Here is a 19323-nt window from a genome sequence, read left to right as displayed (position 1 = left end):
ATATTTCATATTTCTAGTTTCAGATACATTTATACAAATAGGATGATCACACTCAGTAGATCACAAGCTTTGTAATGATCCCTTACAAGAGATCTTTTGCATGAAGCATATTCCGGTTACATTATATTCATACTCATTAGCATTTTTTCATAAAATTATATAGAGTGCAACATCACAATACGGTTCTGGCTGTGTAAAGGGGCCATTAGGTGAGTGTAAATTACATTTTCACCAACTGTAATCCTTATTTATGCTGTCAGAGTGGTGCAAAGGGGCCTTTGTGTGAATGACACACCGCTATGTGTACATTGCAATCAGAAGTGTGACTGAAGACTGTGTGGACATACCTGAACTAGCTCTGATCTTGGTAACGCCAATAGCAATAGCAGTGAAGCTACTGCAGCAAGGGTGGCAGCACAGGCCATACAATCATGACTGGAATCCTGGGCAGCTACTCGAGTAGCTAATCAATGTTGCCACCCTTTCTGTCATATACTTCTTGTACACGGTAAGTTGCAGGACTGCTGCTAAAAGTTCAGACTCTTGTGCCAGATGTGGACAGGCCACAGAGCTTCCTTTATAGAGATAGATATATCAGATGTGCCTGCCATGAGATCCTTTAATGAAGCGTTTCTCAAATTCGGGTCTGCGGACCCCTTTGGGGTCCATGAAGGTATTCCAGGGGGTCTGCGGGCCTGCTGATCAACTCCTCCCCCCTCCCTCCCTCAACTCCTGCCCTCCTTCCCAGCGCATGCCATGGAGCAGCTATTCAGGAGCGTGAAGGAGGTGCTGGGAGGGTGGGGGAGGAGTGTGGACAGGGTGCGCTCAGGGGAGAGGAGGAATCATCTGCAGGGCAACCAGCCCCTCTGATCAACTCCTCCCCCTCCCTTCCAGTACCTCCTGCATGCCAGGAAACCGATGTTCCCCAGCTAGGAGAGAGAGGGGGGAACGGGGATGGGGTGTGCTCAGGGGAGGTCGGAAAGAGGTGGGGAAGAGGAGGGACATGGGTGGAACCGGGGCAGGAAGAGGTGGGGTGAGGTGGGGTCTTGGGGGGAAGGGGTGGAGTGTCGGTGGAGCCTGGGGCTGAGTGGGAGGCTTGGGGGTCTGTGAAAAGTTTTAAATCAAAATGGTGGTTCTCAGGTTACTAAAGTTTGAGAACCGCTGCGTTAATGCATTGCTTGTCTCTAGCTTATTACAAGCTCAGGTAAAGTATGTTTCACATAATACCACCTAGTGGCAAAACATTATAATGCAACTTTGTATTAATTACATCTCCCCCTTTAAGTTTTATATTCCAACCATTTACAAAATGTACACTAGCACATTGTCTTTAAAGTTCAGTATGGATCAGTCTGTTAAGTGTCTCTGAATCATACTGGTTTTCTAATTACACAACCTGAACATGTAACAACTCGATCATCTGGCTATCCATTAGTTACAACAACTGGCCATGGTTGATTTGTAATCTGCATCTTCTTTTTCTTGTTATGCATCTGCCATCAGCAGAGTTTGCTCTGTTGATTATGATCTCTCAGCAACAAACTGTAGTTGTCAACAGTTTCTGCTGAACTCTCCATGTTGGTTTCAATCACATACGATGTGGGCATGAGTTGTAAAAAAAAAAAAAAAAAAAAAAAAAAAACCAATAGCTGGAATTCTCCATCCTTTTTCTACATCCAGTTTTGACACAAAGACGGTCATCAGTTTCTACACCCGGCAGTTCTCTAATTGAGTTGCTTCTGTTGTAAAAGAGTTTATAAGCTCTTTTCTCCTTTTTAGATGATTTGGCTACTCTCTTCATGTCTGGCCACTTTGGAGATATGACTTTGAAAAGGAACCTAACAGTAGTACTGAAATGTCTTTCCATCAGGAGTTATACTGGACTATATCCAGGAGCTGTTATAGATATTGATCTCTAACTCAGAAGAGCAAGGAATGGATCTTCTTGTTGTCTGAACAGATCTCTCAGACTCTCCATTTGCTTGTGAGTAATGTGGGCTGCTAGTAATATGATCAAAATCATATTTCAGTTGGAATTACTTAAATTCTGCTGTGGTGAATTGTGGTCCGTTGTCCACCACTAGTTGTTCTGGAATACCCAAATGAACAAAAGTGCTCATCAGTTTCTCAATAACACTAAGACATATTATGTCTTTCAAATACATTCTTACTATAGATCTGGAAAACTATTGACCAGGTAATGATGGCCTCTGAATTAGCATAAATGTGCAGTTAGTCTCTTCCAAGATCTGTCTGGTAGAGTTATTGTTATTCTATATGGTTCAGCATTGCCTCTTAAGGTTATTTTACTAGATCTCCTTTTAAAACTCCTGTATCATCAAATACTCCATTGAGTTCTTCCACCTTTCTCACTAGTCCCATCATGGCTGCCATGCAGCAGCTGAGAAGGTCGTTGGTCTTTAATCCTTGATCACATGCATTTTGAGTAGAAAGCTTTTTTTTTTTTTTTTTTTTTTTTTTTTTTGGGTATGTTGTTTCTGTGGGGAACTGGCCTGTGCAATTCAGAATACCTCTAGGGCTAGTCAGAGCTGTGTCAGGTGACTTTAGCTCTGGGAAGAGTTGAAGGTGATTATAAGGCTCCTCTGATGATATGACTGTCATGTCTGCTCCTGAATCAATAGTCTTTCCATGAATATTCATTTTCACTCTCCGGGTGGGCTCTGTGTCATCACACATGATAGAGCCCAGAAGCTATGGCTCTTCATTGCCTGTAATATGAGTCAACACCCTAACTGCTTTAGTGCAGCAAATAGCTGCACAATGTCCATATTTTGTGCATTTATTACATATTGCACCTTTGACTGGACATGGATCACTGGGCTATGAATTTTCCCATATCTTGTGCATTTAGTCTGAAAGGTATGTAGTAAGCCTGGACTATATCCCTCTTAGCCTCAGGGGTCTTATGATAATTACTTTTAGCCCTCTTGCTGTATCTGTTTACAGCTTGTAAGCTAGTTTCTTGTCTTTCAAGTCTGGCAAATGACTTTTGGTTTTGCTGTTTGACCAGTTCAGATACTTTACTATTTGAACAGCTGCCTGTTGGGTTTTCTGTTTTGAACTAGTCATAGAGTTTGCAGATAAAATCTTTGAAAGCAGCTGCATTCTCAGGCCCAAAATCAGTTTTCTGCTAATGCATGTAAAGTTCTGATAAAAGATTCAACAGATTGCCCTGTTTGTTGAATTCTCTGGTGAAAACATGCCCTTTCATAAATCACATTTCCTTGAGGTATGAAGTATTCATCAAACATAGCCAGAAATCTTTCACAGTCATCTCTGTACCTCTCTTCAGTAAAGATAAAACATTTAAAGATCTACTCTGCCTTCTTCCCCATAGCATAAATTAAAGAGCATACCTGGATATCTCCAGTTTCCTTATGGAGTTTGGTTACACTGTGAAATCTTGCAAAATATTGCTTCCAGTCTCTCTATTCTTAAGGTGTGTCAAAGCTGAAGTTCCGTGGGGCACTGAAGTGTGGCATGCTGATGAAATAGATCCTGAAAACTTTGTTGCTTTTTTTTCAATGTGCAACTGTTATTGCTGCTTTCCTTCTGTTTCTGTTCTCCTCTGCAGTTAAGTTGCCTTTACTTCTGACATCTTGTCATGTACCACATATGGACTAGTTACAGAGCTTCCACCAGAGAGAGATACAGGGAGATTGTGATGGGATGACTATCCCACACTCACCCTGCAGGGTTTAATGCAGGCCAGATGGGCCAATTAACCCATTAGGCAGCTGATTAAGGCAGCTCAGCTGGGCAGGAATAGGTGTGGCCTAGAAAGCCCGGGAGCTGAAAGGAGAAGGGGCAGATGGGAAAAGGTAGACACTCCTAGGAGAAAGGGAGGAGCAAGACTGCAGATACTCCATAGGGAGAAAGAGGCAGCTTTGGGGAACTGGTAGGCCTAGGAAGAAATGGGGAACCAGTAGTAGGAAGCAACCCAGAGATAGAACAGTGAGGCCAGAGAGAGGAGGCCTAGACTGCTGAGCTGAGGGCCCCTGGGCTGGAACCTGGAGAAGAGGACGGGCCCTGGTTCCCCTACCAGCCACAGGGCAAGTAACACTGAGGCAATGAGAGGGAAGACTGCCTAGGACTATTGAGGAGCTAAACCTCCCCCGGAAGGGGGGAACACGGACAGTGACACAGCCGGAGGGCCAAAGTCACAAAGTCACATTGCAGTTCCTGAGGCTGTGAGAGGGGCTGCCGATGGATAGGAGAGACCGTGACAGTGGGCAAATCGCAGACAGGGGACGTCAGCCTTGAACTAATCCCCAGAGTACCACTCACCAGTCCGGCAGTGAGTGGTGTGCCCCATGACAGAAATGTGGTCTCTTTAAGACACACTTTAATGCACTGACAAGTATAGCCACTGAGGTATATGCTCAGATAAGGTATATTACACATGGTGCCACTCAGTGACTGAACAGCGTAATACAGTTTAGCATTTCTCTTACACTTTCTGCCATGGCATCACTGCTATTGTTATTCAAGCTAGTTAGATCAAAGCTAGCTCAAGTATTTCTACATGTGCTGCAGTCACAATTGCAATGTAGATGTACTCTTAGACTCAGTATGTTTTATATATTACATATGTGTTTCCATAATAAAATAAGCACTAGTGATTTGCTGCAGGAGACTCACAAGGAGACTCACAAGATATAATTTGGGTGCTGGGGTATTTTGAAATGACCAGTGAGGATGAACCAAGCCAAAAAGTCCGTCTGATTTGCCTTGAAGATGAGAAGGATGTTGACCTAGTCTGCAAAAACTGTCTCAAATTACAGTATCTGTGTGAGAGAGAGATGTTAAGGTGTGTCAATAGGCTCAGATTCAAATTGTGTCTGTAACTTTTTTGGTGTATTAGGTTGTGATGGATTCACAGGGTCTGGTCTGTGCCCTAGCATGTAACCAGTCCCTTGGGAGTGACCCCTTTAGTGTGCTGGTCCCCAAGGATCCACACAGTTCCATAGGGGCAGACCCGTGCCTCCAGGACTCCTAAACTGGGCCTTCAGGCACCAGCAATCCAGGGCTCCCTGCAGCAAGTCCAGCCAAACCAGACTCCCATGGGAGACTTGGACTGTGCCCCACCAGAGCTCAGTGTCCTCAGTGAGTATCTGTAGTGACACCAAGCAGCTTTTTGAAACAAGGTAACAATTTATTAGTCACTCTTACTCTGCCCCAACAGTAACATTTTGGCCCTTTATACTCTGTGCATAGCAAGGCAAAGCATGAAGGGAAGCTCAGACACACAGGAATCATACAAATATTACCAAAATTCCCCACTTTTCATATATGTCACCAGATGTGAAATCTACAACAACCGTTTTCTTTAAATATCTTATTTTCTATTAATATGTCTCTGTGGCTAATTTTCCTTCTAGTTGTTTGTGAATATCCATAAATAATAAATATTATTATTGTTATTACACAAACAAATCTCTTTTCTGATCTGTTATTAAAATAAAAATCCTTCTTCATAGGGAAATATTGAGTGTAAAGTTACAGACTTGAAGTCGCAGGTGCAGATCCACAGCTGATGGAAATCAGCACAGCTCCACTGGCTTTCATGCAGCCGCACTCACTGATTTACACCTGCTGAGGACGTGGCCCACGAGGTCTAGACTAAATGTTCTTGTACACTGATTAGAAGAGAGACTTGCTGGGAAACTATCGCTCAGTCTACACACTGAAGTTTCAATTGTTTGACTAAAAGTCGTTTAAATATTATTTAGTTAAACCTGCACGGGCACATTTATATTGGTTTTAAACTGTTTATATCATTTTACCTTAAATCAATATCAGGCAGTTTTAAAGTGACTAAAGAATGTCCACTCAGAGTTAAACCAGTGGAAACCATACGTATTGTTTTTTAAAACCCATCTTTAGTTAGACCAGTGCAACTTTGTGTGTAGAGCAGACCTACTAGTATGGTGAGAGTAGATATGGGACTGGTTGCATTGTTGAATATCATAAATGACATCTCAGTAGTCAGATACTTCTTGATCTCACTATGACTAAGGTAACATAGTGTGCTCCCTATTTTTGCATGGGGCGTAAGTAGTTCATAGGGCCTTTCATCCTTAAACCTAGCAAGACTGTCTCCAATATCTGTCATCTTTTAAACCACTTTACTTTGGAACTGTGACACCAGCCAGACAAACTTTTGGCTATTATTATAAAGCCAAATTCTGTTTGCCTTCCATTGGCTTTAGTACTTACCATGTGAGCACACAAAACACAATTAAGTTGTCCAGTTGAATCACGCATAGCAAGAAGTGAGGGTAAGCCTGTCCCCTAAAGGGGATAAAAGTTTCTTAGATGCTATAGACCTTTCTGTAAAACACAGAAGCACTAACCCTACTCCAGCCTTGTGCTGACATCACAAGCAAGCAAAATAAAATAAGCCAGTAGGAAAAAATATCAGTGTTTTCAACATGGATAAGAATTAAATTCGTAATGAAGACAGTTACAAACTCTCATAAATTTAACATGATCCTTGTAGCCTTTAGTGGGTTTTTTTAAAAGCCCACCTTCTAGAGTCGTGATTACATGAAAAAAAGAGTTTAAAGCTACGTTTCTAGTCCTTAGGGTTTCAGAGAGAGAGAGAGAGAGAGAGAGAGAGAGGCTAAAAAACCAGAAAGCAAATAAAAAGAATCCAAAGTGTATTATTTTTTTAAATCTCATGGTTTTAAGTCAATTTAATTATTTGGGGGAGGGAGAGCCTGGCACATAATTTTTGAACACTTGGGGTAGGCAATTCTGCTTATACTGTATTATAATCCATGGGGAAAATAAACTATAGAAAGCAGCTGATTGTGTCACTTAAGTTACAAAGCGCAAAACTTACCTCTTCTATCCACACATTTCTCTGTGTTGTGTTATTGATCTGAAAATTAGCTGACAGTCTAGTGGCTGTTTAATGACATAAATATCTCATGTCGCTTGTGCTTCTTGCTCATGGACAGTTAAGAGTAAAAGATCAGCCAGTCACCAGTTCTGATTCTGGGCATGACTCAAGCAGTTTGGGAGTCAGACTGTACTGCCTCAGAATCATAGGATCATCAACCTAATCAGGGAGTAGTAAACGGAGATGGTGACCCTGGTCTGATTTCACGTGCACTCATTTCACTCAGGTGTGACTTCAGTGGAATTACAGTATTCCTGACTTACACCTGTGCAAGATCAAAATAAACCTGGATAATCTTAATTCTATGAGGTCTTTTATTAATAAAATATCACTCGTTAAAATGATTAAACCTACACATAAGGTAGCGTTGCTAGTCAAAGTTCAGGGCTATGTGGAAGTTTGAGGTGGAAGGAGAAATTGGTGGCAGCCAGGTATTTTTTGATGCAGTTTTGTTTATTTACAAGGAATGCACAGAGTCCTGTATCTTGGAACACAGAAGGAACCAAGAACAAAAGGGAGCAGTTTCTTAGCTTACCAGCCCCTCTCCTCCCCCCCCTGCCCCCCGATCTCTTTAGTCAACACCAGACCTAAAAACTCTCTAGCTTTTCCCACTCCAGCATCACACAACTGTGCTTACAGGCTCCTGCTTGCTTTTTCTTGCCACTTTTCCTCTGCCTCTCTCTCTGTTCTTCTTTGTGACCTCAGCAGTATCTGAATATTCTCTCACATTCCCACACACCCTCCCCAAAACAATACACAGCCCAAAAGCTCCTGAGGGGGTTCACACACTCCTGTTGGCTTAGGTGAGGCTTATGTTTATAGTTATGTTAATTGAAGGGTGAGTTGACACCTATCAACCTCAATGGCATTTTAACCCAACACGTTTCAAGCTTTCACCCACTTCATAACAGTATCTTCTTTCTGATGTTATGAGATTTTATTAAATTTATTATTGCACTTTTAACAGTGAAACATAGGAAGGAGGTATCAGTATCATATTGGCATATGAGGTATGGATATACCTCCGATATGGGAATTAAGAAAAGAGAGCAAGGTAGAGGAGAGAGTAGAACTGGATCAAGGGGATATCTTAAGAATGAATTGTAGTCTCCGGAAGCTCATCCACCTGTAAGCATAGAGGAGATGCAGCATATTTATTTGTGTTAAAACTCCAAAACATAATTTACAACTGTTAGAGAAGTGAGTGTAGATTTCACTAATTAATGAAGGAAATATGATTTGCATGTTCTGACTGCTTTGAACATGCTGAAAAGAAATCCTTCAAGAAGAGATTCTGCTCTGTGACAGCAGTGTGAATCCAGGGCACTGGATTTGTGGAGCTACTCCAGCTTTAATGGCTGTAAGCAAGAGCAGAATCTGGCTCTTAATCCTTAGTATTATGGAGAAAACTTAAATGATCTTGCTGTACAGAAACGAGCCTGAGACACCAAGAGCAACAGGCAATAGAGGAAATGCCTGGGGAATGCTCACAGATTAATAGGGATAGGAATGACTGGAGATTTTGGATGTAATTGAGGTGAACAATTACACAGTAATGCAAATTGGGAAGTTTACTTTGAGCCAGGGCGTGACTGCCCCAATGTGGGGGCAACAGCCTTCCCCCTTCTGTGTGACCCTGCTCAGGGGCCAGCACAATTGGTGTGGAGAGAAGAAACATTGCTAAGCTAGATCTATACAGCCTCTCCACTGGCCCAATGCAGGTGCAGTACATGCCACTCCCTTTCCTAGGGTGCTAAAGCTACTGCTTCCTGGTACACTCTGGGCAGGACCGGCTCTAGGCACCAGCAAAGCAAGCACGTGCTTGGGGCGGCACAATTTCAGGGGCAGCATTCCGCTCCCAAATTTGTTTATTTTTATTTTTTTTTGGCTTGGACAGTTCCGCTCTTGGAGCTTGGGGTGGCAAAAAACCTAGAGCCGACCCTGACTCTGGGGAGGAATTCTTGACAAGTCAGTCAGCATTCCTCCTACAGTAGTGTCTAGAGGCCTCTGAGATCAGAACCCCTTTGTGCTAGCTATTGTACTTACACATAGCAAGAGACAGTCCCTGCTTGAAAGAGTTTACAACCTAGACAAGCAAAGGAAGTATTATTATCATACTGATTTTACAGATGGGAAAACTAATGCACAGAGAGATTAAATTATTCACTGAAGAAGCCAGTATCAGCCAGGAGTTAGGGTGACCAGACAGCAAGTGTGAAAAATCGGGACAGGTGGTGTGTGTGTGTGGGGGGGGGGGGGGTAATAGAAACCTATATAAGAAAAAGACCCAAAAATCGGGACTGTCCCTATAAAATCGGGACATCTGGTCACCCTAGCCAGGAGTTGAAGGCAGTTTTCCTGAGACCAGTTCAGTGTCTTAACTACAAGACCAGCTTTTCTTTCAGCTAGATGCAGCCTCGTTTCAAAATACTTGAAACTCAAACGGTGACAATATCTGATATCTAAAATCATAATATGAGAAATTCTGATTGGACCAGCTACTCGATGCACTCCCGGTGCTGCACAGCTGCTTGTGGAGTGTTCCAAAACTCCACAAGGCAGTCAGTAGCTCAAAGCCATTGTCTGGCCTTTTGCTTGGGGCAGAGAAGGAGATCATATTGAACAATGCACCCTACACCAAAATTGCATGATGACTCTAGCAAACCTTAACCAGCGATTCTTTTGTTGTGCTTCAGGTAATTATTCTTCCTTCCAAGGTAAATAATAAGTGAGACCCAAAGTGTTATCACCGCATATGTTTTAATATTTGCACAATTGCTACTTTCTGGCTGTTTTATGTCACCTTGCTACAAAATAGTTCATTGTAACTCATCTCCAAGACATGGAAATGTTTTGCTTTATATTCATTTAGATATATTTGTTACTTTACTGAGCTCTAAATTATGTTAACGATATTTTACTAATGCACTTTTGCTCTACTGAAAGAATGAAGTATCTATGAAGGCTAGACTTAAGGATCAGGCCCTGTGCTAGGAGTCTAAAAGACATCACTTGATCATTACCTGTTAGGTTCACTCCCTCTGGGGCACCTGGCATTGGCCACTGCTGGTAGACAGGATACTGGGCTAGATGGACCTTTAGTCTGACCCAGTACGGTCATTCTTATGTTATGTTCTTATGTATTCAATTCCCAGCGTTACCACTGGCTTCCTGAGTGAGCTGGACAGGTCTCACTTTCTCTCTCTGTAGCTCAGTTCTCCACCTGTGAAATAGAGATTATCATATTGCTTTCCTCCCACTCTTTGTCTTGTCTATTTTGATCGGAAGCTCTTCTTGGTAGGGACTTTGTGTGTTTGTGTGTGTACGTATAGTGCCTAGTTCAATGGGGCCCCAATCTCAGTTGTGGCCTCTGGGCACTACTACTCCTACTGTAATACAAACAATAATGCTATCCCAAATTTCCCTCCTCCAGAAAACTGCATGACTCTGTGATCTCCATCCATGTCCAGTCCACCACAAGGAAAAGTGACCTCCAATAGGAGCAGTAGCTGTTCTTCAGCAGATCTTTGTGATTTTTGCCTTGTAGAAAGTGATAGTGTGCTAGAGTCAGCTACAGCTGTATTCACACATGGTTATAGTAAATTATCCTTGTCCAGTGTAATCAGAGATTTCATATAAATAACTATGCTAGCTGAACTATGCTATGTGATTGTAAAGTACGTCACTATGCAATTTGTAGATTGGTTTCTTAATGTGGTTGCAACATGTTAGGTGTGGCTACCAACAATGTTACAACAGGATTACATACCCTTAGAAGCAAATAACTAGGAAATAAAAAAAATTGTAGTTCCAGTGCTAGAACACTGAATCCAGACATCTGATACATTCACTTACACATAAAAAGATCCTAACTAGAGTTTCACTGAGAAGTGGGGAAAAAAATCCGGCAATCCTTACTCAGGCAACACTCCCATTATTTGGCTCTGTGTTGGCAAATAAACTTTTGTATCTGTACAACACACAGCCTGGTATAGCTGTTTGATTTACTACTTGATGAAGCAGAAGAGGCTGGGTTGTGAGAGCGAAACCCCTTAAATCCAGGTATTGGTGCTGAATGAAGACCAAACATTTTTGTTTGTGGCCAAAACTTTTTGGTTTTGGGGGTTTCAACTAAAAGCAGAAACTTTCCACAGAAACCAAACACCTCCCAACAAACATGGTCATTTTGTCAAAAACCCAATTTTCCATCAGAAAACAGTTTGGATGCAACATTTTTTACCGGATATCTTCTTTCATAGCAAAGGTAATGCTGAAATATTGGGAATCAGTATATTTATATTTTGTATAAACATTCTCATACCCGAGCTGCTCTGGTTTGAGAGTTCCCTTTAACTCAATCTGTATAAACGCAAGTCCTTGTTTTCCTCCTTTCTTTCAACGCTACTGTCTAATCCAATCTATGTATTTATAGTCACACTCATTACCAGGGTTTATGAAAGAAAGACATAGCTCTAAAGAGAACTGCAAACCTTCAGATGAGTCCAATTCTTTTCTTTTTTTTAAAGCTGGCTGTTGTGTTACCCATTTAAATTATCACATTGTCCACCTTTTTAACAGGAGGAAACTCTTCAACGGGCACGGGAGGAAGACGAGAAGAGAAAAGAGATCACTAATCATTTCCAGGGCACACTGAGTGATATCCAGACTCAGATTGAGCAGCAAAGTGAAAGGAACATGAAACTATGCAAGGAGAACACAGAGCTGGCCGAGAAACTGAAAAGCATCATTGATCAGTATGAACTCAGAGAGGAGGTGAGACTACTAAGGCATGCAGCCTCCTTGAGGAAGGGAGAGGCAGGTTTTGAAGTGCATAGGATTAGATATATTGACACCACTCCAATTTGCTGTCATTTTTGTTCTTCATGAGGTTTTTCTGTGATGTGCAACATGGATAACATTGTCAAGATTTAATAGCACATCGCAGTTTAACCCAGACTGTATCAGAAGCAAGTTAGTGCTTCAACCCTTCTCTGGCAGCTGCAGATTAATAAAAAATGTAAACCAGGGATGCTCGGCATCTGAACAGACTCTAGTGTGCAGACACGACTTTCACTATAAAACCTGCAGTAAAAAACTATCTAGATAGCATATTATCCCTTCAGTAAATATTAGAGCTATTGAGAAAATTTCAACAAAGCTCCTATATTTTCAAACTATGCTGATTTTTTCCCCAGCTTTAGTAAATCTCAACTCATATGACTTTTCCGGACATTTTTTGGTTAATTAGTATGTTCATTGTGGTTCTCAGTCCAAATATATGCACTAAAAACAGAAGAAAAGGTGACATAAGTACTGTGTACTTCCAGTCTCAAATGCTGACCCACTTTGGACTGAGCACATCCATCTAATTATTTTAAAATCTTATTGTATCTCACATGAGATCATCCCCTGAATGAACTATACATGCACTTTAATGGTTTTTATTAAAGTAAAAAGAAATTTTATCTAAATGTGGCATGATTTATAAACCCATAGCATAAGAGATTAAGAATTCAGAATTTTTTCCCAACCCAAATCAGAACAAAAAATCAAAAATGTTAATAATGTTAATGAACTAACAATCTGAAACATTTTTTGGATCATGTCAATTCATAATTTCAAAATGTTTTGTTCAGATTTAGACTTTATTTTTAAGCTTTTTTTAGAATAAATTAACTAAAATTTTGAAATGTAAAGTCATTTCAAACCATAAAACAAAAGTTTTCTATTAGAAAATGTCAAAACAGGATGTTTTTGACCATTTAAAAACTTTTTTCTCAAAAATTTTTCAAATCGAGAAATTAGTTGAAAGCAAACCCTTTCCTGTGGACAGTTTTGGTTTCATAAATCGGCATTTTCCTACATACAAAAAAGTTACATTGGAAAATTCCCAACCAGCTCTAATGATTTACTCAACACAGCAAGAGTGAGGTGGGCCATTGATGATATTTCTTTTGGGAGAGGCTGCTATAGAGTCATAGATTCAAAGGCCAGAAGCACCATGAGATTATCTAGTCTGACCTCCTGTATATTTCACCCAATAATTTCTGCATCAAACCCATATTATGTGGTCGAGCTAGAACACAAGTAAGTACCAGGAGGAAACAATGGTCAATAAGGGCTCAACCCCACGAAGTGCTGAGCACTCTGGCCTGATCCAGTAAAGTACTGAAGCACATGCTGAACTTTACATGTGTGTGTGTAGTCCCATTGCCTCAGCAAGACAGCTCATATGCTTAAACTTAAGCATGGCCTCAAGTACTTTGTTGTGTCAGGCCAGAATGCTCAACACCTTGTGTACTGAAGCCCAAAGGGCCCGATCCTGTTTAGAGCTCTGTCCAGATGAATCCCTGCACCCACACTGAACTATTTGCAGGGTTGGGGCCTAAAATCTCTGTTTTCACTTTATAGGATCAATTGGCTTTGATGTTTGAATCTAATATGCTCCATCTGTCAAAATCTTGACCAGTTAACAGCACCAATAAACTGGGTTATGCATGTTCATGATCTAATGAGCAATCATTTGAGATATGAGTAATCTTTTTGATTATACTAATGAGTTTATATGTGGCTATTGTACATTCTAATGCACAGTATTGGAAAAGGTCCCCAGGACTTTTTTGTTATTATAAATTTAAACTAATACAAACTTGGTTTCACTTCTAGAGTAAATTCTGGTACAATTTGTTCTTATGACAAGAACTATCGTTTTCTAATAACTGCAATAGGCTGGGAATATTTGGGGGTTCCATTTGTAGAGCCCTTCTCAGATACAAAAATTGGATCTGCATCCTATAGGTGATCTACAAAGATTGTAAGCAATGCAACCACATCTGCATCCACATCCGCAGATATAAAGTAGATATCCATGGATTTGCAGGGCTCTAGCCATTTGCAGTATTTTGGCCTGTATGCTTGTTCTAGTAGGCAGCCATACGTGTGTGAGCATGAGGTGTGTGTATGTCACTAAATCCGCAATTTCAGCACAGCAGAGTTTGTTTTCTTGCAGCAACTTGATAAAATATTTAAGCACAGAGAACTTCAACAGAAACTGGTGGATGCCAAGTTGGAGCAGTCACAGGAAATGATGAAAGAAGCAGAGGAGCGACATGAACGAGAAAAGGAATACGTACTTATCTATCTAATCTGTCTGCTTATTTGTCTGTCTGTCTTTAGATAAAAGATGGGCCCAAATCACCCCTGAATACCGTTTCACCACTATAATTGGCTTTGCAGGTCTGAGTTGTGATACAGTGACAGAGCAGTGTGAGGGAAACTTTCACGGCTGTTGCCTTTGGTATGACTGTACTATAGATATAGGAATGCAGCCTCCAGGGCTGCCAGATTGCCACCTTTTCTTAGTGCGTGGCTAATTCATCAATCATGGGGCCAGATCATGCTACCAGTCCTAAAGCACCAATCCCCATCAATCCCTGCCAAAGACATTTCCCCATAGGGCTCTGATGACCCCCCTGAATGTTCCTGAATTCCAATTGGGCCCAGCTGCTAATCTGAAAGGGTAGAGGGTGTCTCCAGTAGAGGTTGCAGGCAGTGGTGAGCAGAGAAGCCAATGAAGGAGATTCAAGTGTATCATCCAGTAGTCAAATCAACAGGTGCTGAAAGTGGAACCCCTTGAGGTGCTGTCCCTCTCAGAATGTGAGGCCCAGAGTTGTCACCTCTGCTGACTCTGTCTAGAAAACCCTTCTCCAAAAGTATTTTAGCCAGACTATATGGACTTATTTCCATTTTTTCATGAAGTAGTGAAAAATCAATATTCTTTGTACATGGTTTTCAAGAGAAGGGAATTTTCTTTGCAATTCTCCTGTATGACTAGCACCTACGAAAGAGTAAGTTCAAGAAATGGTTCAATTAGCTATAAAATCATAAAGGATGGGCGTATAATAATACATACTTATGCTTAAATAATTTTATGAACATTAACTGAATTAATGCTTGCAGCCTGCCTTTGAGATAGGCAAGTATGTATTATTACCACTTGGTAATAATACAGCCCAAACTCAGTCAAAGATGTTAAGTGACTGTATAGGTGCTGACTCTGTGGGTGCTCCAGCCTTGGAGCACCCACGGAAAAAAATTAGTGGGTGCTTAGCACCCACGGGCAGCCATCTTCTCCCTCCCCCCCCAGCACCTCCTGCCCGCCTGCTGCCCCACCGATCAGCGCCTCCCCCTACCTCCAGGCGCCTATCACCCACCACGATCAGCTGTTTCACAGCATGCTGGAGGCTCTGGGAGGGAGGGGGAGGAGTGGGGATGGGACACGCTGTGGGGAGGGGGCAGAAGTGGGCAGGCGGGCGTGGGGGTTTGGGAGAAGGGATGGGATGGGTGCAGGGCCTGGGGTGGAGTGGGGGCGGGAAGAGGCGGGACGGGAGTGAGAGTTGGGGGAAGGGGTTGGGTGGGGGTGTAGTCTGGGGTGGAGCAGGGGTTTGAGCACCAGAGGAAGCCGGCGCCTATGAGTGACTGGCCCAAAGCCATGCGATGAGTCAGTGTCAGAGTAGGATTGGTACACTGGAATTCATCATTCACAGTCCGATATCCAGACTACAGGACTATACTTGTCCTCCATCTGAATCATATTGCACACTACTGAGTTCAAGGCAACATGCTATTAAAATATATGTAATTAAGGCATTTATGATGCAGCCCTCTTAGGATGAGCTCAGTAGTATAGAAGGGCAAACTTCAATCACAGACAGCACTTTCTGGAAAAGTCTTTCAGGGACAGAACTATCTTACAACTCTCTATGTACCATTTTGCAGAGCTCTCCCCATCAGTTTTGCCTCAGGTTTTTAGCTTTTTCAAGCTATTTTTAAATAAAGTGTTTTTATTCTTATAGTTATCCAATTAGTCTTTGAATTATAATTTTTTTGTCTTAACTTCAACACCATACATGGTTTACTTGCCCCAGCACAAAACCTCTTTACCTCACTCAGCAAGAGCTACGGGATCTACAAAAATGTACAAGGAGGGACATTTGTGCAGTGATATTTTTAAAATGTGCTCTTGCTTCTTAGGAACGTACCCACTGAATATTAAACAAACCCTGAAATTCAAAGTGCCAGTGCTTCGAGCAAACGTGGCACTGTACTGCATGCAGTATTGTGAAGCAGGTTTCTCCAGTGGATTCCTTCTCCTCTAACTTCCCCCCAAAATCTTGATCACTCAGCCCAGCTATTGAGGTCAGGCAGCAGGGCCAGGATTTATTTAATATAAGTACCAATTGAGAAAACAAGTTAGTCACCTAATAAAAATTGTCTAATTGACCGAGCCTGCAAGGCCCCACACTCAGCTCACTGGAGGTTGTCTGTAACATAATAACTTTTGAACACTGCATCCGATCAATTCTAAAATGCCCAGAAGTATTCTAGGTATCAATGGGCAGAGCCCTAATCATCTTGGTGAAAGTGGAAAAGCCCGATTTCCACTGTGAGAGGAAAATCAGGCCACCCGAATGCCCACATGCCCGAATGCCCACAGGTGGCGGAATCGCTCTGACAGCCCCTGCTGATGCTGACACGTCACAGGCAGCCCCTTCAGACACTGCTCTCTCTCGTGGGCTGTAAGGCTTGGCCTATAGAAGCAATGAAGAGTGTGATCCTCTAGTAAAAATGTAACATTTAGTACTATGTGTGCTTCTTTAGCGGTTAGCACAACCTGAGGATGTGTTAGCACACGGCTTCAATGGCCTACGGTAGATTTTCTCCATCATCCTACATTTGGTTGGTGTTGCTTTGACACCCCAATGTGCCATCAATTGTCATTACTTGCAATACAATGTTGGATCTGCAATTAATTGCAGGTGTAATTTAGGTCATACTAGACTTCTAAGTGCCTGATTTGAAGGTACAGTCAGGTACTTGAACATATAGTTAACGTGAATTTGCAAATCTGTGGGTGCAAAAAGGAGAGCCTAGATTTGAAAATCTAGCCTATAATACTTCTTGTTACACCTTGCCTTAAAACAGATTGTAAACTGTTAGGCACAGAGACTGTCCTTTACTCTGTGTTTATAATGCATACCACAATGGGGCCTGCCTGGTCCTGACTGGGGTCTCAGGCCACTACCATAACACAAATACCAAACAATAACATAATTTTTCTAAACATTGCATTAAATATTTTTATTATGAATTGGTCTCCGAGTTGAGTCCGCCCTTATTATCACTTCACATTTTATCAATACAAATACTAGTTTTCATGATTCAGTGTCTGCCAGTTTGTTTTTTGCAGATTATCTCGGGCTGCCTAAGACTGCACATTAATTTGTGTAGCCACTCTGTGGTTTGTTTGTGTTACAGAAAAGTTTATTAACTCCTGGATTTTAACAAGCTGCAGAAATAGTGCAGTGTGATAATATGTGGGAAGGATTTCATTATTGTCCAAAAATACTACTTTTTCTGCTTCATTTTAACTCTGTTTTGTTGTAGCAGGGGACCTATGGGTCTGATCTTGGGTCTCTTCATCATCCTAGCCAGGATGCCTGTCAAGGTGACCCTTATGAAAATTTAAGAAATAAAGATCAAAGCCCAGGCAGTTTTGGGAATTAATGACTGGCCTGGACACCAAATGGCCCTGAGGCTTTTCAAAGTTTTGTTTCAAACCATTAGACCCAGCCAACCTGTAATTCCTCAAGAAGCAACCATGTAGGTGCCAAAAAGGGAGACCTGGACTTGAAAATCCAGCACAGCATGCAAATGTTAACACAATTAAGTATTCTTCACATATGTTTTTTACATACTTCCTCAAGAAAGTGATTCAGAAATTAGAGCCCATCTAACTAACATTCATCCACACCATCTCTTCATGCTGGGTGGCCTTCCATAGGATCCCTTGGATTATATATCTATCTATCACTGACTATTAAATTGACCTTGGCCAGAACTTGGGATCCTAGCCAAAATGATCTAAACATTGAAATCCTGAATCCATTAAAGTCAATGGGATTTTACCCAACTGGCTGAGTAAAGGATATACAGGTATATTTCCTTAGGTGCTGGATGGCCACATTATATACAACGTATAGGAGCTTCTACCCCAACTATTTTTGAAATCCCAGTTTTTTTTCACTGAATCCCCATCCCATAATTTTCAAACTCATGCTAATGGCCCCAATCTAGATAGACTCTTTGTGCAGCACATGACTGGAATTTATACCAGCTATTTCCAAAGATACTAATGTAAAGTAGTTGTACTGCCAGGCTTTATCATTGCAAAGGCACAGAAACAACTATTTTCTCTCTGTTGCTCTAAACACAGCTGCTGACTCAAGCTGCAGAATGGAAGCTCCAGGCAAAAATGTTGAAGGAACAGGAGACTGTACTACAGGCCCAGGTGAAGTTGATTGCATGGTGTGCCTTTGTTTGCCCATTTTTAGTCCACGCACCACATTCCAGGTAAAGTATTCCAAAAGCTTTGTATGTATTCCCCCTAAGCCTACACTGTACTAATGGATTCAGGCTATATTCACGCATGTAGTAGAACAGTGCACCACACTGAAGTGTTTGCATGTGCATACAATACTGAGCCACAAAGCTTTATGCTGTAATAACGTTGGATGCCCATACCAGTATACTCACCATAACTCTTTCTCAGCCGAGACCTACACGCCCTCTGAGGCTCCAATCCAGCAAAGCACTGAAGCACATACTTAACTTTAAGCACATGAGTCACAGTGAAGTCAGTTGTTAAGCACGTCCTTAAGTGCTTTGCTGGAATCCGGCCTGAACGCAGAATTCTCATTAACTTCCATGGGAGTTCCAAGCACAGAGTGCTTGTACAAATGGGCCTTTTGTGCTTTCTGCTGAACAGGGCATAAAACAGTGTTTGAAAAATACATTAAAATGAAATTTATTACACAAACTATCACACAAATAAGGCTGGAGTGAAATGCAATGGCAGCCAAATAACATACAACTAATACAAAAACATACAACGGTCACTCCATCACACAGAGTGACACAATACCAGACCTGACATGTGGGTACATATGATGTGTATACCAAAAAGAGAAAATAGCAATAGATTTTCCTAGCCTTATGGAAATACCTAATGGAAATCGTCATAGATAATGATTTTCTTTTAGGATTTAAATGAGAATTACTTCCATTTAGTAGAAATTTTAAACCAGCCTATAGTACTCTATAGCCCAGAGAGAATTCACTGTTAAATGCTTGTGGTCCTCAGAGCACTTGCTGGAGATCCCTGGAGAGCTCAGAGCAGGTCTGCCAAACACAGTGATGAAAACGGTGACAATGATACTTGACAATGGCTCAGTACTTCGTCTGCACTGGTGCTTCCATTATTATAATCACCAGGCAAATTGCACAGGCTATAGCTATGGGGGGGAGTTTTATGGAAAATGACTGTTGTAGACAGA

The 19323-nt window shown here is 41.6% G+C and overlaps 2 protein-coding genes across 4 annotated transcripts in view; one reads left to right on the top strand and one right to left on the bottom strand.

Moving 5' to 3' along the window:
- HECA (hdc homolog, cell cycle regulator) overlaps window positions 1–19323 on the bottom strand; it is an 87947-nt gene that overhangs the window by 2357 nt on the left and 66267 nt on the right. The window contains exon 4 of one of the 3 annotated variants that reach the window (XM_065590296.1): window positions 10125–10151. The exons of the other annotated variants lie outside the window; for them this stretch is intronic. Within the exon in view, the coding sequence (XP_065446368.1) occupies window positions 10140–10151 (12 nt within the window). The 3' untranslated portion in view covers window positions 10125–10139. Of the gene's footprint in view, window positions 1–10124; window positions 10152–19323 lie in introns of those variants that run through there. 3 annotated transcript variants of the gene reach the window in all.
- TXLNB (taxilin beta) overlaps window positions 1–19323 on the top strand; it is a 49309-nt gene that overhangs the window by 15862 nt on the left and 14124 nt on the right. The window contains exons 5-7 of the mRNA XM_005280381.5: window positions 11507–11701; window positions 13938–14057; window positions 18204–18278. Of these exons, the coding sequence (XP_005280438.2) occupies window positions 11507–11701; window positions 13938–14057; window positions 18204–18278 (390 nt within the window). The remainder of the gene's footprint in view (window positions 1–11506; window positions 11702–13937; window positions 14058–18203; window positions 18279–19323) is intronic.

This window comes from Chrysemys picta, chromosome 3 (assembly GCF_011386835.1).
Source record: "Chrysemys picta bellii isolate R12L10 chromosome 3, ASM1138683v2, whole genome shotgun sequence".
Taxonomy (NCBI): Eukaryota; Metazoa; Chordata; order Testudines; family Emydidae; genus Chrysemys; species Chrysemys picta.
This window is presented reverse-complemented; position numbering and strand designations above follow the sequence as displayed.